The sequence below is a fragment of the Canis lupus genome, chromosome 32 (assembly GCF_048164855.1).
Source record: "Canis lupus baileyi chromosome 32, mCanLup2.hap1, whole genome shotgun sequence".
In the NCBI taxonomy this organism is placed as follows: Eukaryota; Metazoa; Chordata; class Mammalia; order Carnivora; family Canidae; genus Canis; species Canis lupus.
The window spans coordinates 30294683-30315601 of NC_132869.1; the positions used below are offsets into that span (position 1 = coordinate 30294683).

General features: G+C 44.9%; 1 protein-coding gene and 1 long non-coding RNA gene across 4 annotated transcripts in view; one reads left to right on the forward strand and one right to left on the reverse strand.

The window, feature by feature from the left end:
- The window catches only part of LOC140623045 (C2 calcium-dependent domain-containing protein 4A-like), a 66276-nt gene that overhangs the window by 38721 nt on the left and 6636 nt on the right, over positions 1–20919 (reverse strand). The window contains exons 1-2 of one of the 3 annotated variants that reach the window (XM_072808968.1): positions 2289–2405; positions 6–2147 (exon numbers count right to left, since the gene is read on the reverse strand). In XM_072808968.1, coding sequence (XP_072665069.1) covers positions 996–2108 — 1113 coding nt within the window. In that variant the 5' untranslated portion in view covers positions 2109–2147; positions 2289–2405 and the 3' untranslated portion in view covers positions 6–995. Of the gene's footprint in view, positions 1–5; positions 2406–18179; positions 18251–20919 lie in introns of those variants that run through there. The other 2 variants (XR_012022723.1, XM_072808967.1) reach the window with 2 other exon arrangements.
- Positions 2002–12086, forward strand: LOC140623047 (uncharacterized). Its single transcript, XR_012022724.1, has 3 exons — positions 2002–2166; positions 10929–11203; positions 11313–12086. It is a non-coding gene; the product is annotated as an uncharacterized lncRNA (long non-coding RNA).

The following is a 20919-nucleotide window of genomic DNA, read 5'->3' on the forward strand; positions in this document are numbered from 1 at the left end:
GGAGATCATTTTCTGCAACATTATGTATTCACCAGTACAGTTCAAGTCTTTTCAGGTATGCTTAACACATTTCACATGTTTTAAGGGTCGTTTGGATATTAAATTGTATTTTTACAAAATCCTGTGAAGTCAGTATAACAGCCCCATTTCACTGCTGTAAAATGGGGTTCAGGGACGTGAACCAATCTGCCCCAGTTGACACAACTGGCAAGTGACCAAAGAAAGACTGGAATCTATATCCCCCTCCAGCCCCTCATTGTGCTTTCCACCACACCAAAGAGGCCTACAGTGGAGGGCAAACCCTCCGGGATACAATCATTTACCAGTGGACTCAGGTCTATTTGTTGAATCGACAAATGAAAATAAATTGGATTAAGAAACCCTTTCTTTAAATCCAGTGCTCAAAAAGTTGATGGTTTACATTTCAATTCATCTAGGAAACCCTATCACAGAGGCATTAATTACTATGTAACTTAAATACATAAATAGGTGGAGATAATGCCACAAAATTATCAAACGTTTACAGAGGCAGAAAAGATTTCTCAAACAGCAAGATTTTCCCAGGGCCCCTTCTGGAGAAGGAAGACGGGGATGCTAGGAATATCTACTCCCCCCATGACCATCCTTTGAAAGATCCTTTGCTTCCTTTTTCTTTTCCTTAGCATTTTTTTGTTTTTTAAGATTTCACTTTCAAAAGAAACCGGTTTTCTTAATGAGAAAGAAATTCTTTTCCTACCAAGGTATCCTTACGACAGAATGTCTTTTGCTCCCTTCCAGCCACAAGCCGATACTTTTTTGCCTTTGAATGTAAACATGGTCTGGAAAAATCCAAACATGGATTGGATTCTGTGAACAGAGAAGAACTTCTTTTCCTTCACTACCAACAGACAACGACAAAAACAGACACCTGAAGGCTGAGATGTCAATAAAGCAATGGAAAAATGCTTCCAACAGAAAACAATGCTTTCAAATAGAAAAACGAGTAAAGGCAGTTATTAGGCGCGCGGCGGCGGTCGGAGGCCGGGCCCCGCGGGGAGCAGCAGGGCGCCCAGCAGCAGCTCGCCCTGGCCCCGCAGGCGGCCCCGCTCCTCGGCCTGGACGCGCACGGCCAGGCGGCGCAGCTGCTCCTCCGACAGCCCGTCCAGCCACACGTCCTGCTCCGAGGCGGCCGCGCGGCTCGGCCGGACCACGGCGCTGCGCCGCGGGCGCGTCTGGCCCGGCGGCCGCAGCACGAAGCTCACGCGGCAGCCGACGGCGCGGGGCTCGGCGGCCCCCGCGGCCCCCCCGGCCCCCCCGGCCCCCGCGGCCCGGCCCTCGGCGCCGAGCAGCCGCACGCGGAGCCGCCCGCTGGCCCGACTGTACTCGGCGGCCAGGCGCAGGGCGCCCCCGGCGCGGCCCAGGGCCACGGTGCCCTCGGCCTCCAGGCGCTCGGGCCGCGGGTCGGGGCCAGGCGGCGGCGGCGGGGAGGGCGGCGGGGACGGGGACGGGGACGGGGAGGCGGAGGCGGAGGGGGCCCCGGCCCGGGAGGGCGGCTCGTCCCGGTCCCCGCCGCACGCGGAGCGGGCGCGGGCCAGGCCGCGGCTCCCCCGGGCTCGCAGCGCGCGGCTCAGCAGCCCTTCGGGGGCGCGCAGGAGGCGGCGGGCGCGGGCCGGCGGGGCGGGCGCGCGCGGCGCCGGGCGGGGGCGGGGGCGGGGGCGGGCGGGGAGCGCGGGGGCGGCGGCGGCGGCCGGGGCTGCGCCCGGGGGCGGGGGCGGGGCGGCGCCGGGGCCGCCGAGGAAGAGCGACTCCTTGCGGCGCGTGTGCGGACTCTCGAGCAGCGCGCAGAAGCCGTAGGCGGTGCGGCCGCGGGGCAGGTGCGGCAGCGAGAGCGCGGCCTGCGAGCGCGGGTCCCAGTCCGTGTGTCCGGCCGCAGCGTCGGCTCCCCGCGGCCACAGGTCGGGCTCCGCGGCGCAGCGCCGGGGCAGGGCGGCGGCGGGAGGCGGAGACTCGGGCGCGCAGGGCGGGAGCAGCCGCGGCGGGATGCAGAACTCGGGGATGCGCGCGGGGGTGAGCACGTGGGAGCAGGCGGGCTCCGCGGGGGCGGGGCGGAGTCTGCCGAGGAGCCGCATGGTCGGAGGCTGCGGGGACGCGCGTGGCGGGGCGCGCTCCTGCGGGGGAGAGAAGTCGGTGAGGGTGGGCGCCCGGGCCCCGGGGAGTGGCGGCAGCGCCCCGGGCCGTCGGAGGGCACGGACGGGCACCCGGGCCGACTCTCCCTCCCCCGGGCCTGCCCGCCTTCCAGTCACCGGTACCAGGCACCCGGAGGACTCGCAGTCAGACCTTCCCGTCTTCTGCGGCCGCCCCGGGGCGCGAGTTGCCAGCGCAGGCCGGCGCCTCCGGTCCGGGCGGGCGCGCCAGCTTCAGCCCGCGGGCGGGGACAGGGGCGCCCCGTCTTATAGCGGCGGCCGAGTCCCGCCCAGCCGGCCCGGGGCCCAGCCCCCGCGGGCGCTCCACCGCCCGCCTCCGAGCCCGCCCTGCCCGCTGCCCGGGCCCCGCCGCGGGCGCCCGCTGCGACCCCCCGTGGCCCCCGGGCCGCGTCCGCTCCGCGGGGGGCGCCGCGTACACCGGCCTGGGAAGCGTGGCCCTGCCCGGGGGCAGCTGGCGGCTCTGGGAGCGGGGAAGTTCCCTGTGGCGGGGAGCTCAGGCCCTGGACCTTCCGGAGCGCCTCCCCCTGCTCGACGGCGGCCCCTCGTCCCCGGCGCGCTCAGCGCCCGCAGCACTGGGGCGGGGGACAGGGCAAAACTGCTGGACGAACGCAGCCTGTCATGTTGGGTCATAAAAGGTGGGGCCTCTGCTCATACCGTAAAAATAACACTTATTACTCCCAAGGTTACCCCTTTTCTCTCTGCTCGGCAGGAAGGGACCAGGTAGGAAGCCCCTTCCAGGGCAGCGGGGCCCCGGTGGCTGAGCGCCTGCCCTCCGCGCAGGTTGTGATCCCGGGGTCCTGGGATCGAGGCTCCCCTCGGGCCTCCTGCGAGGAGCCTGCTTCTCCCTCTGCCTGGGTCTCTGCCTCTCTCATGAATAAAATCTTCAAACTCTTTTTTTTTTTTTTTTTTAAGAGCCTTACAGAAAACCTGTTTCCTCATCATTCCACACATCACCCTCCGCTCAACAACCTTCATTTTCTAGTACGAGAAAACTGGAAGCCCAGAGAGACTTGAGGAAATTCCATAAAAGTTAAATAAAGTCAGTTAATGGCAGAACCTGGGACTAGCAACTTCCTGTTTATTTGGCTTTCTTTGCATGTAATGCTTCCCGGATCTGAAATGCTCTTCCTCTGCTTTTTCTCTCTGTAGGAACTACTGTTTATTTTTCATAATTCAGCCAGATCCCCTTCACCCAACTCCCCCTCTACAGCCCCCCACCCCCCACTTTATGTACCGCCATGGCTGCATTTAGCCTGCTGCTTTGGAATTTCTGGTTTATGGGTTTGTCTCCCCTGATAGACTGGGTTTCTTGAGGGCAAGGACTGGGACAACTCATTCAGGGAGTCTGAGGGACCTCTTCTGAATGTAGGTAAAATAAAAGTGCAAGGATTCAAAATCTGGGTCTGCCTCCATCCTAGTTGCCCTATACAAGGAACAAACCTAGCTGTCTTATTAATCTTTTATCCAATTCCAGCACCTGGAATACAATGCCGGGCAAGTAATAAGTGCTCAGTAAATATTTGAGTGAATTATATTGAACTGAGCCTGCTCTACGATCCAGGTCTTATGACTGTCAGGTGCTTTTAACCATATAGCTTTCAAACTGCATTGTTCAATTTCTCACAGCAAACCAGGGAGGTGGACATTGCTTGTTTACCAGATGAGAAACTGAGGCTTAGGCTAAGAGACCTGTCTAGTGTCATTCAAACTAGGAATCATACCCAGTTTCCCGCACCCCAGCTTTCTGCTAATATCATCCTTCCTTCTCTTTTTAATTCACTCGGTTCAATATAACTCGCGAAGTCTGTTGTGTGTCAGACATTGTGTGTGTGTGGCTTGTATTGCACTTTACACCCAGAATGTTAGTTATTAAAGCAACTCATGCTGCTATTAAGTATTTTCCACTATCCTTGCTTTGGAGTGAGTGTCATTATTTCCAAATCCTTACAGGTAAGGAGAGTGAATGTTTCCCCTTGTTAGTAATTCATATTTTCATTCTTAATTGATCACTGTTCTCTGTTAGTATATGCTCTTTTTTTATGGGACAAGCATGAATCAAGCAACCAGGGAGCAGTAACCATTCCTACCAAAGCCAAACTCCAGGCAGAGGAGTCCCTGGAGTCTTTCACTGAATCATTTCCTCTGATTCTTCACACCAATCTGCAAATTAGTGGGCAAATGGTCTTCTCTAAAGCAGAGCACACCAGCATTATGTCCTGTCAGTGTGCCCATTCACTTCTGATTAGACCTCAATGACAATGGCTCTTTCAAGGGCTTCATGACAGGAATACAGAAACATTTCATCAGTGGGTAAATGCTACCAAAAGCAGGACGTGGGATGGGAGTCATTATACAGCCAGCGCTCTTCGTGTTCATAGAATAACATAAGCATGACTGGAAACCCAGTCTCTATCTAGAAGGTTTTCCGAAACCACTAGTTTTCCATGAGTTAATTTTCTACAGAACAGAAAGATACAGGGAAATTAAATTACTTTGGCAAGAATATGCTCCAGTCATTCATTCATTTAAGCCCATAGCTGCAGGCTGTATCCACAGTTAGAGGCCTAATTTTCTTCCCAGTGAAATCACACTGCGAAAAAGTGAAAAACAAGACCTCCGTGGAAACTCTGATCACTCCATTTCGTTCATTATTTGTGCCTTATGACCATGTAAGGTCCACCATCGTTTTGTATTCAAAGTTTTAAAATTGTTATTTCAAAGAAATTATCCCAATGATAATCTTAACATTTACTGAACCCTCACTATATACTGCGTCTTATTTAATCTCTAAACAACCTTCTAAAGAAGGTAAAGATATAGAAGCTATGGCTCATAGAGGATAAACAACTTGTCCAGAGGCTCACAGCCATTAAAAGCAAGGTTGGGAGTCAAATCTGGATCCATCTGGCTCATTATACTGTGTGCTTATAACTGCTTCCCTAGAGTGCCTCCCTCAGGGCTCCCTCAGATTTCTCGAGAATCCATATCCTCTCTGGTGGTTAGATAAAAGAAAAAGAAACCTTTGTTCCAAAGCCTTGGGTTGAAACTACACACCTTATTGTTTGTATCAGCACCTAATAGATTAACATATACAATTGTCATAAGCAGGAAATCATTAATTTTGCACAGAAGTGCTGTACCATTTGTGAACTTATCCTCCCAGGAAGTGCATTCACTCTCTTTTTTATACCATACCTTGTTCCAAAACAGGATTTGAGATGATTTACGTAACCAAGACCCAGGGAACTTACAGGCTAGAGCCCGATAAAACAGAAAAGACATGCAATTAACTGAGTTAAGAACCCTGAATGAGGTCCCAAATTGACTTGTACAATACCCATAACCCTAGAATGGTATGGACAAGATGTGATGGCAGTGGAAGAGGCTGCAGTGGGAGAGCTTATCATAGTGAGAAATCCTACAGGACCCTCATGATCCACTAGCCTTGAAAAACCAGTGAAGAACCAGTCTGAATGTCCAGTCAGGTGGGTATGGCCATGTCTCCTTTACAGAAAAAAAAAATAGAGTCATGGAAAATCATGATCAAGAAGACTAGCAACACGCAGACATGTTTCTGTTGGAGCATTCGATGAAGTTAACAATCTGCAAGACTCTATATCCCTTAACATCACAACTGGATAAAGGTGTGGTTTCCTAAAGCCCAAAACTAGATGGGAATATAAAACATCAACACAATTTCTTTTTTGTGGGCATTGAAGTTTTTATCAGTTTATGCCCTAGTTCACTGAAAATTAGTATGAGCAAGCCTACACATATATGTGCAACAAGATGATAAAATGAAAGAAAGAGAAGTAGGTGAAGTAACTGACACAGGAAACAATAAGGGTAGGGAAGATATGATAAAGTTAGAAATGAGGTTATAATGGAAAATATGCAATGAAGATTTTTTTCGTTTGTAGCTGCCACAGCACTAGAGCGTGAACCCAGGATCCAACAACTGGAGAGCCAACTTTGAGCTCTGGTGCTACATTTACTTTTTCTGTGTCCTTGAGCAAATCACTGTACCTCCAATATGACTTGTTTATATCTATTAGATGGGAAAGTTGGAAATTCTTTCCTGGAAATAGAATGGGAACTTGCACGTGGAAGTACTTTGTAAGACATAAAGTGTCATCAGTCCTTTATTATTGGCCTTTCCTGCAGCTTCCCTGTTTCCTGTCCTTTCATACCCACTCCGCTAACTGCCTTCAAGATTCCTATTCTTCCTTTTGGGACTCTGTTCAAGCATCATGTCCTCCTGAAAGCCCTCTAGGACTGCCCAGGTTTGGTCATGGGCCCCTTTTCTGTGGGGTCTTCCTTCAGAGCGAAAGCAAGACATGGCTGTGAATTTCGGAGTCTCTCAAATGTGGGTTCCCATTCCCACTCTGCCACTTTCTACACGCGTGACCTTGGCCAAGTTAGTAAAACCCTCTTAGCCCACCCTTATCTGTTAATCTTAACAACATTGCGTGAGGATCAGAGATAGGACATAGAAAGCACAGAGAACATAATAGGGCTCAGTAAATTTTGGTTCCTATTACTGAAATAATTTCTTGGATTAAGTTTCCCATCCAAAACTTTCAAAATTGCTTAGTTTGCTAAAACATATTAAGTCGGTGTTTACCTCTGAAAGCTTTTGAAGACCTCTAATGAAAAACATACGGAACAACTTGAAACCAATTCCTTGTCCACACTGAAATGATTGCAGAATATTTAATAGTAGCACAATTCGATGTTTATCAAACTAACGGATGAAAATCAAGGTTAATTTTATCAATCTTTCTTTTTTTTCCCCTGAGGTGGAGTGTCTAGATTCTTTCTCTTGTTTGCTTCTCTCTCCAAGCAACTTTCTAGACTAATTTGTGGTTACCTTTTAAGAATCTTCAGCTCATTGGGCTTTCTCCTTTCAGGTCAGAGATGAGTCTTATGTACACATTAATACTCAATGTGTGCAGTACTTCTAGCCATTTTTACTAATATACTTGTTTACTCTTCATAACAATCATGTCAATCTAACGATCATTTTACAGATAAGGACATTGAGACTCAATGTTTCTTTGGGATACTAGCACTTGGCTGAGTCATTACTCAAACCCTGGTCTTGACTCCAGAGCTTACGTTCTTTTCCCAAGACAGTGTTTTCGGTTGCTTATGACTCAGGGGGAGGAGTGGCTATAAAATATACTGGAAAGCTTATTTCTTAGCGAAAGCAGCTTGGACACAAATTGTCATGAGGAAGTGAGAAGTAACTTAGAGTTTTAAGCAAATTTACATGTATCTCCTGTCTACTCTCCTCTGCTTCTGCCCGCCTTGAAATGCTGCTGTTCCCAGTCCCTGTACTTGCTGTTCCCTGAAAGCGCATATTTGCTCACCTCAGGTCTTCCTTTTTTTTAAGAAAAGATTTTATTTATTTATTCATGAGAGATACAGGGAGAGAGGCAGAGACATAGGCAGAGGGAAAAGCAGACAGGGAGCATGATGCAGGACTCGATCCCAGGACCCCAGGATCACGACCTGAGCCGAAGGCAGATGCTCAATCACTGAGCCACCCAGGCACCCCTCAGGTCTTTGTTCATGCTGTTCTCACTACTTGAGGAGCCCAGCTGCCATCTGCCTTCAGAAGTCCTCATCATTGCTTCCCCGACCTCCCCAGGTTGGGCCATGCCCTCTGCTATGACAGCACTTCTCATGTGATATTAAAAGTGTTTGTTTGCCTGTCTGTTTCTCCCACAGATCTCTTTGAAGGACACTGTTTCACCTCCATACTCACACCCAGCACAGGACTGGCACGCAGATAGTCAGATGTTTGCTGAAATTAGGCACAGTCTCGCACTGCTATTTAGCTGCATGTTTTTCTATGTGCTCATGGAGCGCATCTTTTCAAACAGATGTTTAGGTTCATTTGAGATTAAGAATCATTTTTTATATCTATCCTCTTCCCCCTTTTGAGAATTTACCTTAATTATTCATATTTTTGCCTAAAGAGGAACCAGGTGAGAAACTAGTATTAACTTATCACTCTAAGGAAGTTAGTGTTTTAATTCCCATGATGCCTGTCTTAAAAAGAACTATTATTGCTTAATTCGAGTTATGTACATTGTCATTAACGTCATTTGAATCTCCTTAGGTCAACAAATAGCCTTTTACAATTTCAATCATGTAGGTACATTCACATTATGAAAGTAAGTTATTATAATAACTCATTAAATCAAGTAGTTGATATGACTTATTAAATTGATGAACACAGCAGTTAACATGTAGCATGGTTTTCCTTTCTCGCGGGCTGTCTAGAAAACAAATGGTTCCATCTTGATCATCCCCAACCAACATCTTCATTCTAGTTGGTCACTGATTTGTCTTTTCTCTATGAATAGTAACCAAAGTTTTAAGTATTCCATTACCCTTCCCAGTACTACTACAAAGTTGAACAAAAGCAACATTCGTGTTGAGCACTTAATTTTGTTTCCCTGTCCACAATATCTAGACCCCACTCATGTTTTCTTCAATTTTTCCTTTTTAGGTATTTTTAAATTATGTGTCATTTAATGTATGCAAAAACAAGCCCCCAAGACATAATATAGTGAACATCTGTTTACCCACCAACCACCTTAAGAAATAAGATATTTTTGTTTTGTTTTTTTTTTTTTTTTTTAATTTTTATTTATTTATGATAGTCACACACAGAGAGAGAGAGAGAGGGGCAGAGACATAGGCCGAGGGAGAAGCAGGCTCCATGCACCGGGAGCCCGACATGGGATTCGATCCCGGGTCTCCAGGATCGTGCCCTGGGCCAAAGGCAGGCGCCAAACCGCTGCGCCACCCAGGGATCCCAAGAAATAAGATATTTTTGAAACAGTCGAAATCCCCTATTATACTTCTGGATCACCTTTTTGTCTCTTTCCTGTCCCGGAGCTAAGTACTATCCTGAATTCGGGGCTTATTATTGTCTTTCTCTAGATATTAGTTTTATGCCATATGTATATATGTCCCTATAAATGATTGTTTATTTTCTGTTCTTGAACTTTTTAAAAAATGGTAAGATTACAAATATTCTTCTGCAGTTTTTATTCTACGTTCCATTTATAAGATTCTTTTATATATACATGTACAGCTCTAGCTCATTCATTTCACCACCAGAGAGAATTCTACTGTATGAATGTACTTCATTTCTCTTGCTGATGAACATTTGGATTGTCTCCAGTGTTTCCAGTGTGGGTGTGATCATTTGTATCCATGTCTTCCAGGCCACCTGTACACAGGTTTTCTAGAGTACATCTCCAGGAATAGAATAGCTGGTAATAGGGTATTTACATCTTCAGTTTTTTTTTAATTTTTATTTATTTATGATAGTCACACACACAGAGAGAGAGAGAGAGAGAGGCAGAGACAGGCAGAGGGAGAAGCAGGCTCCATGCACCGGGAGCCCGACGTGGGATTCAATCCCAGGTCCCCAGGATCGCGCCCTGGGCCAAAGGCAGGCGCCAAACTGCTGCGCCACCCAGGGATCCCTACATCTTCAGTTTTAAAGTCACTTTTCTGGGATCCCTGGGTGGCTCAGCGGTTCGGCGCCTGCCTTCGGCCCAGGGCGTGATCCTGGAGTCCTGGAATCGAGTCCCACGTCGGGCTCCCGGCATGGAGCCTGCTTCTCCCTCTGCCTGTGTCTCTGCCTCTGTCTGTGTCTCTCATGAATAAATGGATAAAATCTTTGAAGGAAAAAAAAAAAAAAGAAACACTGCCTTTAAAAGTTACTTGATGCTCGGAAAAATTGGTAGACCTGTCCCCAAAGGCCATGCTGCTGACCTTAGTAGCTTCGAGAAGTCAGTGCAGAGTTTCCTCAGAGTTTCTTCATGACCTTGCACAATGTTTTGACAGGCTTACAGGGGAGTCCAGAGCTGGGACAAGCACACTGGCCCGTATCTCAGGGTGCTTTGGACTCCAGGCCCATCTCTACTATTTATCAGCTGGCCCCTGGGTAAGCCACCTAACCTCCCCAGATCTTGTTTTCTCCACATAAAACAGGACACTCGATGAGACCAGGTCATCTTCAAATTCCTTTGCAGGGCTTCATTCTCAGAATCCAAAGGCTCTACTAAACAGCTACATAGGGTCCTACAAGGAAGCCCCTCCCGGGCCCCAGCCAAATCCAAACAGTGACTTCACAGTCACCCAGCTACCCTGTTAGCTTTTCTTTCAGCCTCACTAAGCTAGAATTGGACCTCTCAGTGCCTAAGCCATGCCCATGTGTTCAACTCTATTAGAGCTGCAATAATCCCTCTCAGAAGATCTAAATAGGAGGCCTCTCTAAGCAGTTATAAGTGGGCTACTTTTGGAGTAGTGCCTGGATCAAGCTCTGGACCACAAGAGAGAAAACCAGAGCTATCTAGTTAAAGGTTTTGCAATAATGGCTGTATTCATTTCCTTAGGGATGTTCCATTACTGACTTCCTTAAGGTAACAAAGTACCACAAATGAGGGGGATACAGAATTCTGACAGAATGTCAGAAATACATTACAGCAGAAATGTATTTATTGTCTTATGCTGTCGAAGTCCAGAAGTCTAACCTGAAGGTATCAGCTGAGCCAGGCTCCTCTGAGACCCATAAAGGAGAATCCTTCCTGGCCTCCTCCTACTCTGGTCCTTAGGGTTCCCAGTCTTGCGGCTGCAGCACCTTAGGGTCCACTTCGGCATCACGTGGTGTTCTCCTCTCCTGAGTCTGTGTCTCTGGGTCTCTCTTTCTCTTATAAGGATGCCAACCCTATTGGATAAAGGGCCCACCCTTCTCCGGGATGACCTCCTCTGAACTCGGTACATCTGCAAAGATCTTATTTCCAAAAAGTCACACTCAGAGGTACTGGAGTTAATTCTTCAACATATCTTTGGGGATGGGGGGGTGGGGCGCACAACTGAACCCATAACGGTAGCTAAACTGTACTTTGATCCTTCTGTTGGCAGTGGCTTTGAACCCAACGTAATGTAGGGGAGGAGGGGGCCCATCTTGGAACCTAAACCAGGAAAAAGAGGTAGGAATCCTCCTAAAAACTGAGTCGCCGACCCCCAGCATAGGAATCAGAGGTCACTTCTACACCTGTGCTTCCTGAGTGGAGAAGGTGACAGCTGTTTCCTCTCCAGGGAAACGTGAAGTCAGCCAGCTGGGCCACGGCCCTGCACTCTCCTGAGGCTGCTCCAGACTGGCCAGGAGCCAGCGTCGCTGCGTAAGGGATAAAATCCCCTCGTTGTGAATAAGGAAACTGTGGAATAAAGCCTCAAATTTCAAGAGAGGAAATAGGTTGTAAAAGTCTTTTTCCTCCTCCATAAAGAGAAGGGCACGTGTGGCCACACAGGGGGCCGTGGACCCGTATCAGTACCGAGGGGAGCACGGATGGTCCACAGCCAGCACACGGTGAGGGGCGCCCCGAGATGCACGGCCTGCCTGGGAGGGACCCATCCACCTCCCCATCAACCGGGCTCAGACCTGGGACAACCAAATGATGGGGTAAGAGTCCTAGGAAATGGCAAACACAGAACACTTCTTGTTGACTTCCTCAAGTGAGAGCTCCAGGCTGGATCTGACTCCACTTGGAAAGGCTAGCTATGTAGCCACGTAAGTATTGTGGAGAAACCTGTAAGTATTGCAATTAGAACTGATATTTTTTAACTTGTATTGTCTCTCTGTAAGACACACTATGCACATAAACTCTTTGTCAGGCCAAAAATGTAAACTTAGTGCCTGCCACAGATTGGGTTCCCCCGGAAGCAGACACTGAGCGGGCCATGTGCAAGGAGGAAGGTTACTGGAAGGTCCTGGTGGGAGATGCACCTTTGGGGGTGAAAAGAGGAAAGCAGAGCTGGGTAGAGAGAGCAGAGCAGCCCTACAGTCCCAACACAGGCCTCAGCACAGGCCACACAGAGCTCTAGAACTGGAAGAGCCCTGAAGAGTTGTCCCAAACTGAGGGTAAGAGGGCAGGTAATTATAGCTCCTCATCATCCAATCGTTGGATGAAAACTACCCCAGGGAAAGGGCCGTGACCTTGATCATGGTGGGTCCTTTTAGCTAAGGAGTTTCTGGAAATGAATTTTATCTATGACCTGTTGGCAACGAGGGGAATGAGTGCCCAGAAACTGCAGGGGTGGTGGTGGTCAGAGCAGCACACCAGAGCCTCCACCATGATGGCATTCTCACTCCAGAGTGACATGGGATGATGCTCCAAGCAGGGTTTGGCCACTCAGCTGGTATCCTCTGCTCCATTAGCAGAAACATCTAATCCCAAAGATTCCCTCATGTGACATAATCCACCAATCCCTCATTTAATCACAAATGTACTCATGCCCTGACCAATAGGAGACAAGAGAACATCATACTGTGGGGGCTGTTAGGGTGCATCCAGGTGACAGCCAGTCCCTTTCTAGAGGTAGGTTCTTAGGTCTGGTAACCTGTGGGCAACAGCCCACTGGTTAAATAAACCAAGGTCCATCCACAGGGTAGGTCATTGAAATCGAAGTTGTAGAAGACTGTAAGAGAATAAAGCAGCGTGCACTGTATGATCTCATATCTGGGAAAAGATAGACATATGGAAAGAGTCTAGAAGAATGGCCATGAAAATTGAGTAGTGGGATTATAGATTATTCTAATCTTTCTCCTTTTACTTAAGTATATTTTCTGGATCAACCCAATATGTTACTTTGGTAACAGGGAAAAATTATTTTTTTCTCTAAAGATTATAGAAGAAATTTTTTTCCCATGAGATACACCTTGTAAGAAGTAGGCCTGTGGCTACATTAATCAGAAAAAAAGACTTTAAATGGTGTTTGTATATTAACAATGGCCACTTCAGAGCCTGGGAGATTGAAGAAAGGACAAGTTTGGGTAAAAGGAGGTTTGAAATACCTCCACAAAGTAAAAGCAATATGACAAAATAATTGCTACACAGGATCCCTGCTAACCTTACAGTTTCACTTGGTGCTTTCATACGACAACAATTGAAAAGTGCAGTCGGTTGACAAATGACAGCCAGATGAACTCTGGGTGCTGCAAGGCAAAAATGCACCCTACACAACTAATATAAGTATCAAATCTCTATCATTGAAATCTATCAACCCCCCAGCAAGTTAAGGAAACACTGCATTTTTGTAGAAAGCCATTAATGCCTTCTTCTGGGAAAAGCCCTTGGACCTGTCACAGGGTTGCTGCACAGGAGCTGCCCCACTGCACCTACACACTAGCTGGTGACTTCAGCTCAACTGAACATTTGTCAGTATTCTGACCTATTCCCAAGGAGGAAAATCAGTATATCTTAAGATAATCTTAAGAAAATCTTGTATCTTAAAATATAGTTTTGTCTTTGGTTAATTTGTTTCTTGATTTTCAATGCTAGTCAGTGCCCAAAATCAAGATGTAGTCGATGGTTGCTCCAACCTGAGAGGTTTGTACTGAAAAGCACAAACTGGTTTACAATTCCTGCAAATCAATCTAAATCTGCGTACACTTTTTAAATAATGTTGGGTGATATAGGGCAGCCTGGGTGGCTCTGTGGTTTAGCACCCCCTTCAGCTCAGGTGGTGATCCTGGAGTCCCAGGATAGAGTCCCAAGTCCGGCTCCCTGCATGGAGCTTGCTTCTCCCTCTGCCTGTGTCTCTGTCTCTCTGTCTCTCGTGGATAAATAAAATCTTTTTAAAAAATGTTAGGTGATATATACAGAACTTCAGAGAGCACGTAGATACATCTCAATCACAATTTTGTCTTCTTAGCAAGATATGAGGCATTTTTTCAGCAATTTATCAGCAATTACCAGAGCAAAACTTGGGCTTAAATTATGTCTAAGTCCCTAACAGTAACAACTTTTTGCTAGGCAGATTGCTGCCGGAAGACTGCCCCCCAAATCTAATTTCCAGGCTTCAGGAATTCCTCATTCAGAAATTCCAGGAGCGCCATCCGATGCCTTACTAGGAAGGGGCTCACAACGGGTTGTAATTAGCACCATGCTTCTCAAACTACCCTCTCTGGAACTGTGAATTTATGAATATTTTTCAGAAGTTTTAGGAGAAAACTTTTCAGACGTTGTAGGACATACAAAATATAAAATGTAAATGGATTTTTGAGAAATCCCCCAAAATTTCAACTTCCACCAAATCTCCAGATCTTGAGGGATACAAGCTAGCAAAATGTTAGTATTTCTGATGTCTCTATAGGAAGTCTGAAAAGCCTTGACCAAGTTAAAGAATTTAGGACCAGATGGTCACTGCCATTTGGGAGACAAAGCATAGGATAAAGGGTAGTCCTGGGGAAACTGAAGTGAAAACCTCCCACAGACAGATGTCATGTCACCATCTTCCTTGGTATTAGATTTCAACAATTTAGTTCATAACCTGCTACTAGGTACTGTAACGCCAAAGAGGAGTCTTAGTTTCTGCTCTCAAAGAACTCAGTTTAGAAGCTAATAAATCAAGGCATGAGGGCATGTGACAAGCGTTTTTGGGAAATCCAAAGAGGGTCATTTTTGTCTGGGGAAAACAAGAAACACGACAGGACATAGTGGCATCTAGTCTGGGATATTAGTGGTAAAAGAATTAGCCAAAAAAAAAAAAAAATTAGCCAGGTTCAACTATGTGGCAGGGAGAGATGGAATGTGATTCTTCTGGGTGTTACTACTGTCATCAATGTCCACTCATCAAGATGGGACTACTTCAGTGCTGGGCCACAGACAGGAACCCTTACAGAAGCTGAATCAGCTGTCCACACCATCACAACAAGTGGGCACCTTTCCACCTCTGCTTCTGGACTAGAGTATTCTTCAAATCTGTTTCTTTCCCTGGGGAGATGTGAAAGCTCACCAGTATGGGCAAGGCTCTGCTCCACCCCTGATTTGCTTAAAAAAACAGTTGCTGCTTAAGGAAATTGTAAGGGCTGTGGAAAAAAAATTTTCTTTTCCATCATAACAACCATTATGACAAAACTTGGTTCAGCTCAGAGGAATTTTTTTCTTAAGGTGCTAGATTGTCTCTACAAATAGTATTTACCTTAAATACAATTTCTTCAAAGTATCAGCAAGCACAATTGGCCACATCCCTGCGTATTCGTAAAAGTTTCCATGCATGTGCTGTAAAGGGGCTCTTTGAGAGAGCAGTGGGCGAGGGAATAGGCTTCCCAAAGAGCAGTGGCCAAAAGTTAGTGAGGAAAACAGATTATGAAGTTTACTCTTTGCAGGAAGAGGAGGGAAGCTACCTTTCCCATGTTTTGCAGAACTTCCCTGACACTTCTAAGTTCTAAAGCTAACATTTTGAAATTGCCCTGAACTTGGATTTTCTGGCCTACACCACCCTCAAACAGGTAACAGATAAACAGGAAAACTTGAATTCATGAAGATTATAACAGAAGTATTACATTTCAGGCTCTTTCCCAAACATTTTCAATTTTATAATTACATTCCTTTCATTACATAAAATAGAAATTGAATAACCATGTGGGTTTTTTTTAAAGATTTTTTTTATGAGAAACACACAGAGAGGCAGAGACACAGGCAGAGGGAGAAGCAGGCTCCCCACGGGGAGCCCAGTGAAGGACTCCATCCCAGGCCCCCAGGATCATGACCTAAGCCAAAGGCAGACCCTCAACCACCAAGCCACCCAGGGGCCCTAACCATGTGCTCTTGAGCAAATAATATAACCATAGTACTCACAACATTTGTAATAACTGGGGTAAGAACACCTAGCAGGATTATTTGAGGGCTAAATGCATAAAAGCATATAAATTATTTAGAATACTCTTGCCTGACACGTGGACAGTGCTACGTAATGGGAGCTAGGCATAGAGTGGCACCATCTATTCCTTGAATGGAAATGTGCAATTTCAAAGAAACCCCCACAGGACTGAACCCATCTATCCCATATCTGGCCACAAAGACAACCTTCCCCTCCCCATTAAGAGACAGCCAAATGCTATATCATGAGGCCCTTGTTCTCAGTGTCTTTAGGGGGTGTCCATCTTTTACATAAAAATTCGCCTAGAATGGGACCTGCGGACAAGAGCAGACTTGTTAATGAATTAAAGCACACCTGTGGAATAGATCATTAAAATCAATGTTGTAGAAGACTGTGAGTTCAGAAAAATTAAAAGAAGCCTGTAACACACAATTGTACTAAGTGATCCTATGTCTAGGAAAAAAAAATGTGCACGTGGGCAAACACTGTGAGAAAAATCCACTAAAATCGTACCAGCAAGTTGACTCTGGATAGTTGATTACAGAAGATTCTGATCCTTCTCTATTTGCTCATCTGTATTTTCCGAACTTTCCAAAACGAAGATGTGTTACCTCTACAGTAGAACCAACCTCTCTCCCCTCAAGAAAAAGATAATTCTGCTGGGAGACAGAGCTAAAGCAACTTAAAGTAGATAATAAACTTGATTGAGTCATCAATAGATGAAGACATCAAATGGCACTTCTATTTTTTTTTTAAGATTTATTTATTTATTTATTTATTTATTTATTTATTTATTTATTTATTTATGAGAGACACAGAGAGAGAGGCAGAGACACAGGCAGAGGGAGAAGCAGGCTCCATGCAGGGAGCCCGACGTGGGACTCAATCCCAGGTCTCCAGGATCACGCCCTAGGCTGTAGGCAGCGCTAAACCACTGAGCCACCAGGGCTGCCCTCAAATGGCACTTTTAAATGGAGTTAGCATATTTAATGTTGCCACTTTAGAGTCTGGGTATTTGAGAAAGGACAAATCAGGGTAAAAGAAAAGGCTTTGGACTCCCAGGAGGGCAGGAGTTCCCTGAAAGCTCAAGAAAAAATGAAAAGGCTGCGTCTATTAAGTGTCACTTTCCCTTGCTCCCTTACATGTCAAATGCTGGGCCCCTTGCAGAAAGAGACCCATACTACCTAACTGGTATAATATATATAAGAAAGTAATGCATTTATGTTGAAAGGGGGAAACCAAGAACCATGAGTCAGTGGGCAGACTACATCAGGCCCCCAGGGCTGCAAATGGAGCTAGCTGGGGAGGAGCTCAGCTGCATGAATCTGCGTGGGACAGAGCACTGGACAGACGCACTGCTGCCTGCTCCCCCAAGGAAGAAAAGCTATGTCCCTGGGGGATGTGCACATTAGCAGGAATGGATTTGAGAAATAATTTACAATGAACAACATGTCGCCTTGATTTTGGTTATTTCACTTCTTGACCTTTGAAAGTACTCAATGTTGGGGCGCCTGGGTGACTCAGTGGGTTGGCCATCTGCCTTCAGCTCAGGTCTGGAATTGACCCTGACACCATTGGGCTCCTCTCCCTCTCCCCCCTGCTTCTTCCCCTGCTTATGTTCTCTCTCTATCAAATAAATAAAATCTTTTTTAAAAATAAAATAAAGGTAGTCAGTATCACTATTAACATGCAGTCAGTGGTTACCCCAGAGGAGTTCATTAGGAACAACCACAAACTGGTTAAAATTGATCCAAACGAAGTAAAGCTAGGGAAAGCTCTTTGATTACCTCCAAATTTCAAATCTGTTTTCAGTATGGAAGCTCTCTCAGTTCTTTGTCTCTTTAATTTTATTACTTCCTGTCTCTCTCTCCCTCTCTAAAACATTCTAGACCCCCTCACTTCTTAAAAAGTGCTATAAATCTTCTAGTTCACTCAAATGGGACTTTTCATTCATATTTCAGTCTCATCAGTCTTTATGGCAACTAGAAGACCTGAGGAGGAAGACCAGATGGGAGAGAGGATGTTGAGAATGGACAAGTCAGTGTATTAGAGAAACATTATGGTAGAGAGTTCAGAGCCAGATTCCGGCCCACCACTGTAGGAGTGTCTTAGATAAGTCACTGAACCACGTGTAATCCCTCCAGCAACCTGCTGTGAGCAAGGAATTATTAGACAAGGAGAGAAACCCAGAGGATAACACCCTTAGAACAATGCCTGGAACAGAATTACTTCTATATTAGTGTCAGTTAAATGCACTTATGGGAGTGAGGGGACCCAACATCCACACAATCAAGATCATACCTTGTCAGTTTCCAAAGAACTGTGTCTCAGCCAGTGCTGCTTCCAAACCAAGGAGCCACATCTTCCAAATACTGAGAAAGCAAGCACAGTTGCCATCAATTAATTTCCAGATTGACATCCTCAGTTGCTTTTTCGTAGGACACATTTTAATAATTATACTCTTACTGCAAAATTCCCAGTTTAGGGACCAGTAGTGCAGATGAGGAGAAGCTGCTACCTGTGGCTTACTTGAATCTGAGCCATATACAGTATATGAAAATGTAGTCTTTCCTTCGAAGTATTTTATGACAATATTCTAGAATGGAGAGTTGGCAAAGTGTTTTTGGTAAAGGGCCAACAGTAGATACTTGAGGCTTTGCTGGCCACATGTGCTTCTCTCTCTCCCTGCTGCTGCTGCTTCTTTTTGCAACTATACAGCCAACTCTATAAAGATGTAAAAATCATTTTTTAGCTCAGCTGGCCAGACCAAAAATTATTATTTTTTTAAAACAAGATTGATTGATTGATTGATTGATTGGAGAGTGAAAGCGAGAGAGATCACGGAGGGAGAGGGAGAAGCAGACTTGCCATTCAGTGGAGAGCCTGATGCAGGGCTCGATCCCAGGACCCTGGGATCATGACCTGAGCTGAAGGCAGATACCCAACCAACTGGGCCACCCAGACACCACCAGACCAAAAATATTAAAGGTAAGCTTAGTTTATTATTTTTTTAAAGATTTAGTTTATTTTTTAAAGACATGTTTTTAAAAACAGCAACAACAACAAAGAGTACATTTTGGCTACAAAGCTTAAAAGATTAAATGAAATATTTGCTACGGAAAAAGTTTGCTAACCCCTATCCTAGAGAATCACAAGGTCAGAGTATTATTCTAAAAACTCTAACACTCCATTCCCATCTTTCCTAGTCCACAGAGCTATTTTGTTTTTTCAAAACAACCACAACAACATATAATCACTCAGAGGATGCAGAAAACATATTTGACATCTGACAAAATCCATTCTGCATTGAAAACTTTCAGCAAACTAGTAAGAGAACCTCCTTAACCTGATAAAAGACATCTAAATAATCTATATACTACACCATATTTAATTATTAAAGACTGAATGCCTTCCTCCTAAGTTCAAAAAGAAGAAAAACATATTCCCTCTCACCATTTCTATACAATACTGCCCTGGAAGTTCTAACCAGTCCAATAAAGAAAAAAAAGAAAGGAAGAAAGAGAAAGAAAGAAAAGAAAGAAAAAGGAAAGAAAGAAGAAAGAAAGAAAGAAAGAAAGAAAGAAAGAAAGAAAGAAAGAAAGAAGAAAGAAAGGAAGGAAGAAGAAAGAAAGAAGAAGAAAGAAAGAAAGAAAGAAAGAAAGAAAGAAAGAAAGAAAGAAAGAAAGAAAGAAAGAGTATCCATATTGGAAAGGGAATAAAACAAGGTTGCCTATATAGAAAATCAGATGTAGTCTTCAAAAGAACTTAGCAAATATGTAAGATACAAGATCAATATGCAAAACGCCAATAGTATTTGTAAATACCAGCAACAATCAATCAGAAATGGAAAATTTCAAGAATACTATTTATACCAGCATTAAAAAATATGCATTACTTAGGATAAATCTGACAAAAGATGTGTAAAACTTGTAACTGAAACTACAAAATGTTGCTGTAAGAAATTAAAGAAAATCTAACTAGAGAGCTATTAAATGTTTCATAATTCAGAAGACTCAGTATTAAGATGTCAATTCTCTTAAAATTGAGGTATAGATTCAACATAATCCTAATAAAAATCCCAGGAAGCATTTTTTGACAAGTTAACTCTAAAATTGATGTTTATTCTAAAATTCATGTGGAAGTGCAAAAGACCTAGAATAGCCAAAACAACTTTGAAAAAGAAGTCAGAAAACAAAGAAATACTATGTGATTTCAAGATTTATTATAAAGCTATAGTAATCAAAATACTGTGGTATTGACATAAAAATCAATAATCAGTGGAAGACAATAGAAAATCTAGAAATGAAAACACACATATATGGACAAATGATCTCTGACAAAGTTGCAAAGCAGTGTAGAAACAAGTCTTCTCGATAAACGGTGTTGCAAAACAAACAAAAACTTTGAGCCATACTTTGAAGTACCATATATGAATTTTTGTACCATATACAAACACTGACTCAAAATGGATCATAGGGCTGTATATAAAATCTAAAACTTCTAGATGAATACAGAAGACAACTTTGTGACCCTGAGTTAGACAACTTTTTTAGACACTACACCAAAACACAATCCATAAAACAAACCGATGAAACACACTTTTTCAAAATTATATATTTCTGTGCTTTTAAAAGATCTTGTTATAGAAAGCTGATAAAGTATTGAACACTACACCTAAAACTAATGATATACTGTATGTCAGCTAACTGACTTTAAATTTTAAATAAAGACATTTATTTGTTAAATGAAAGGACAAGGGGCACCTGGGTGGCTCAGTCAGGTTAAGCATCTGCCTTCAGCTCAGGTCATGATCCTGGAATCCCTGGATCGAGACCCAAACTGGGCTCCCTGCTCAGTGGGGAGTCTGCTTCTCCCTCTGCTCCTCACACTGCTCGTGTTCTATCTAATAAATAAATAAAATCTTTTTAAAAAATGAAAAGACAAATCTCTTACTGAAAGAGCATATTTGCATATGATGTATCTAATTAAGGTCCTATATCTAAAACATAAAAACTCTAAAAAATCAATAATAAAAGAGAGC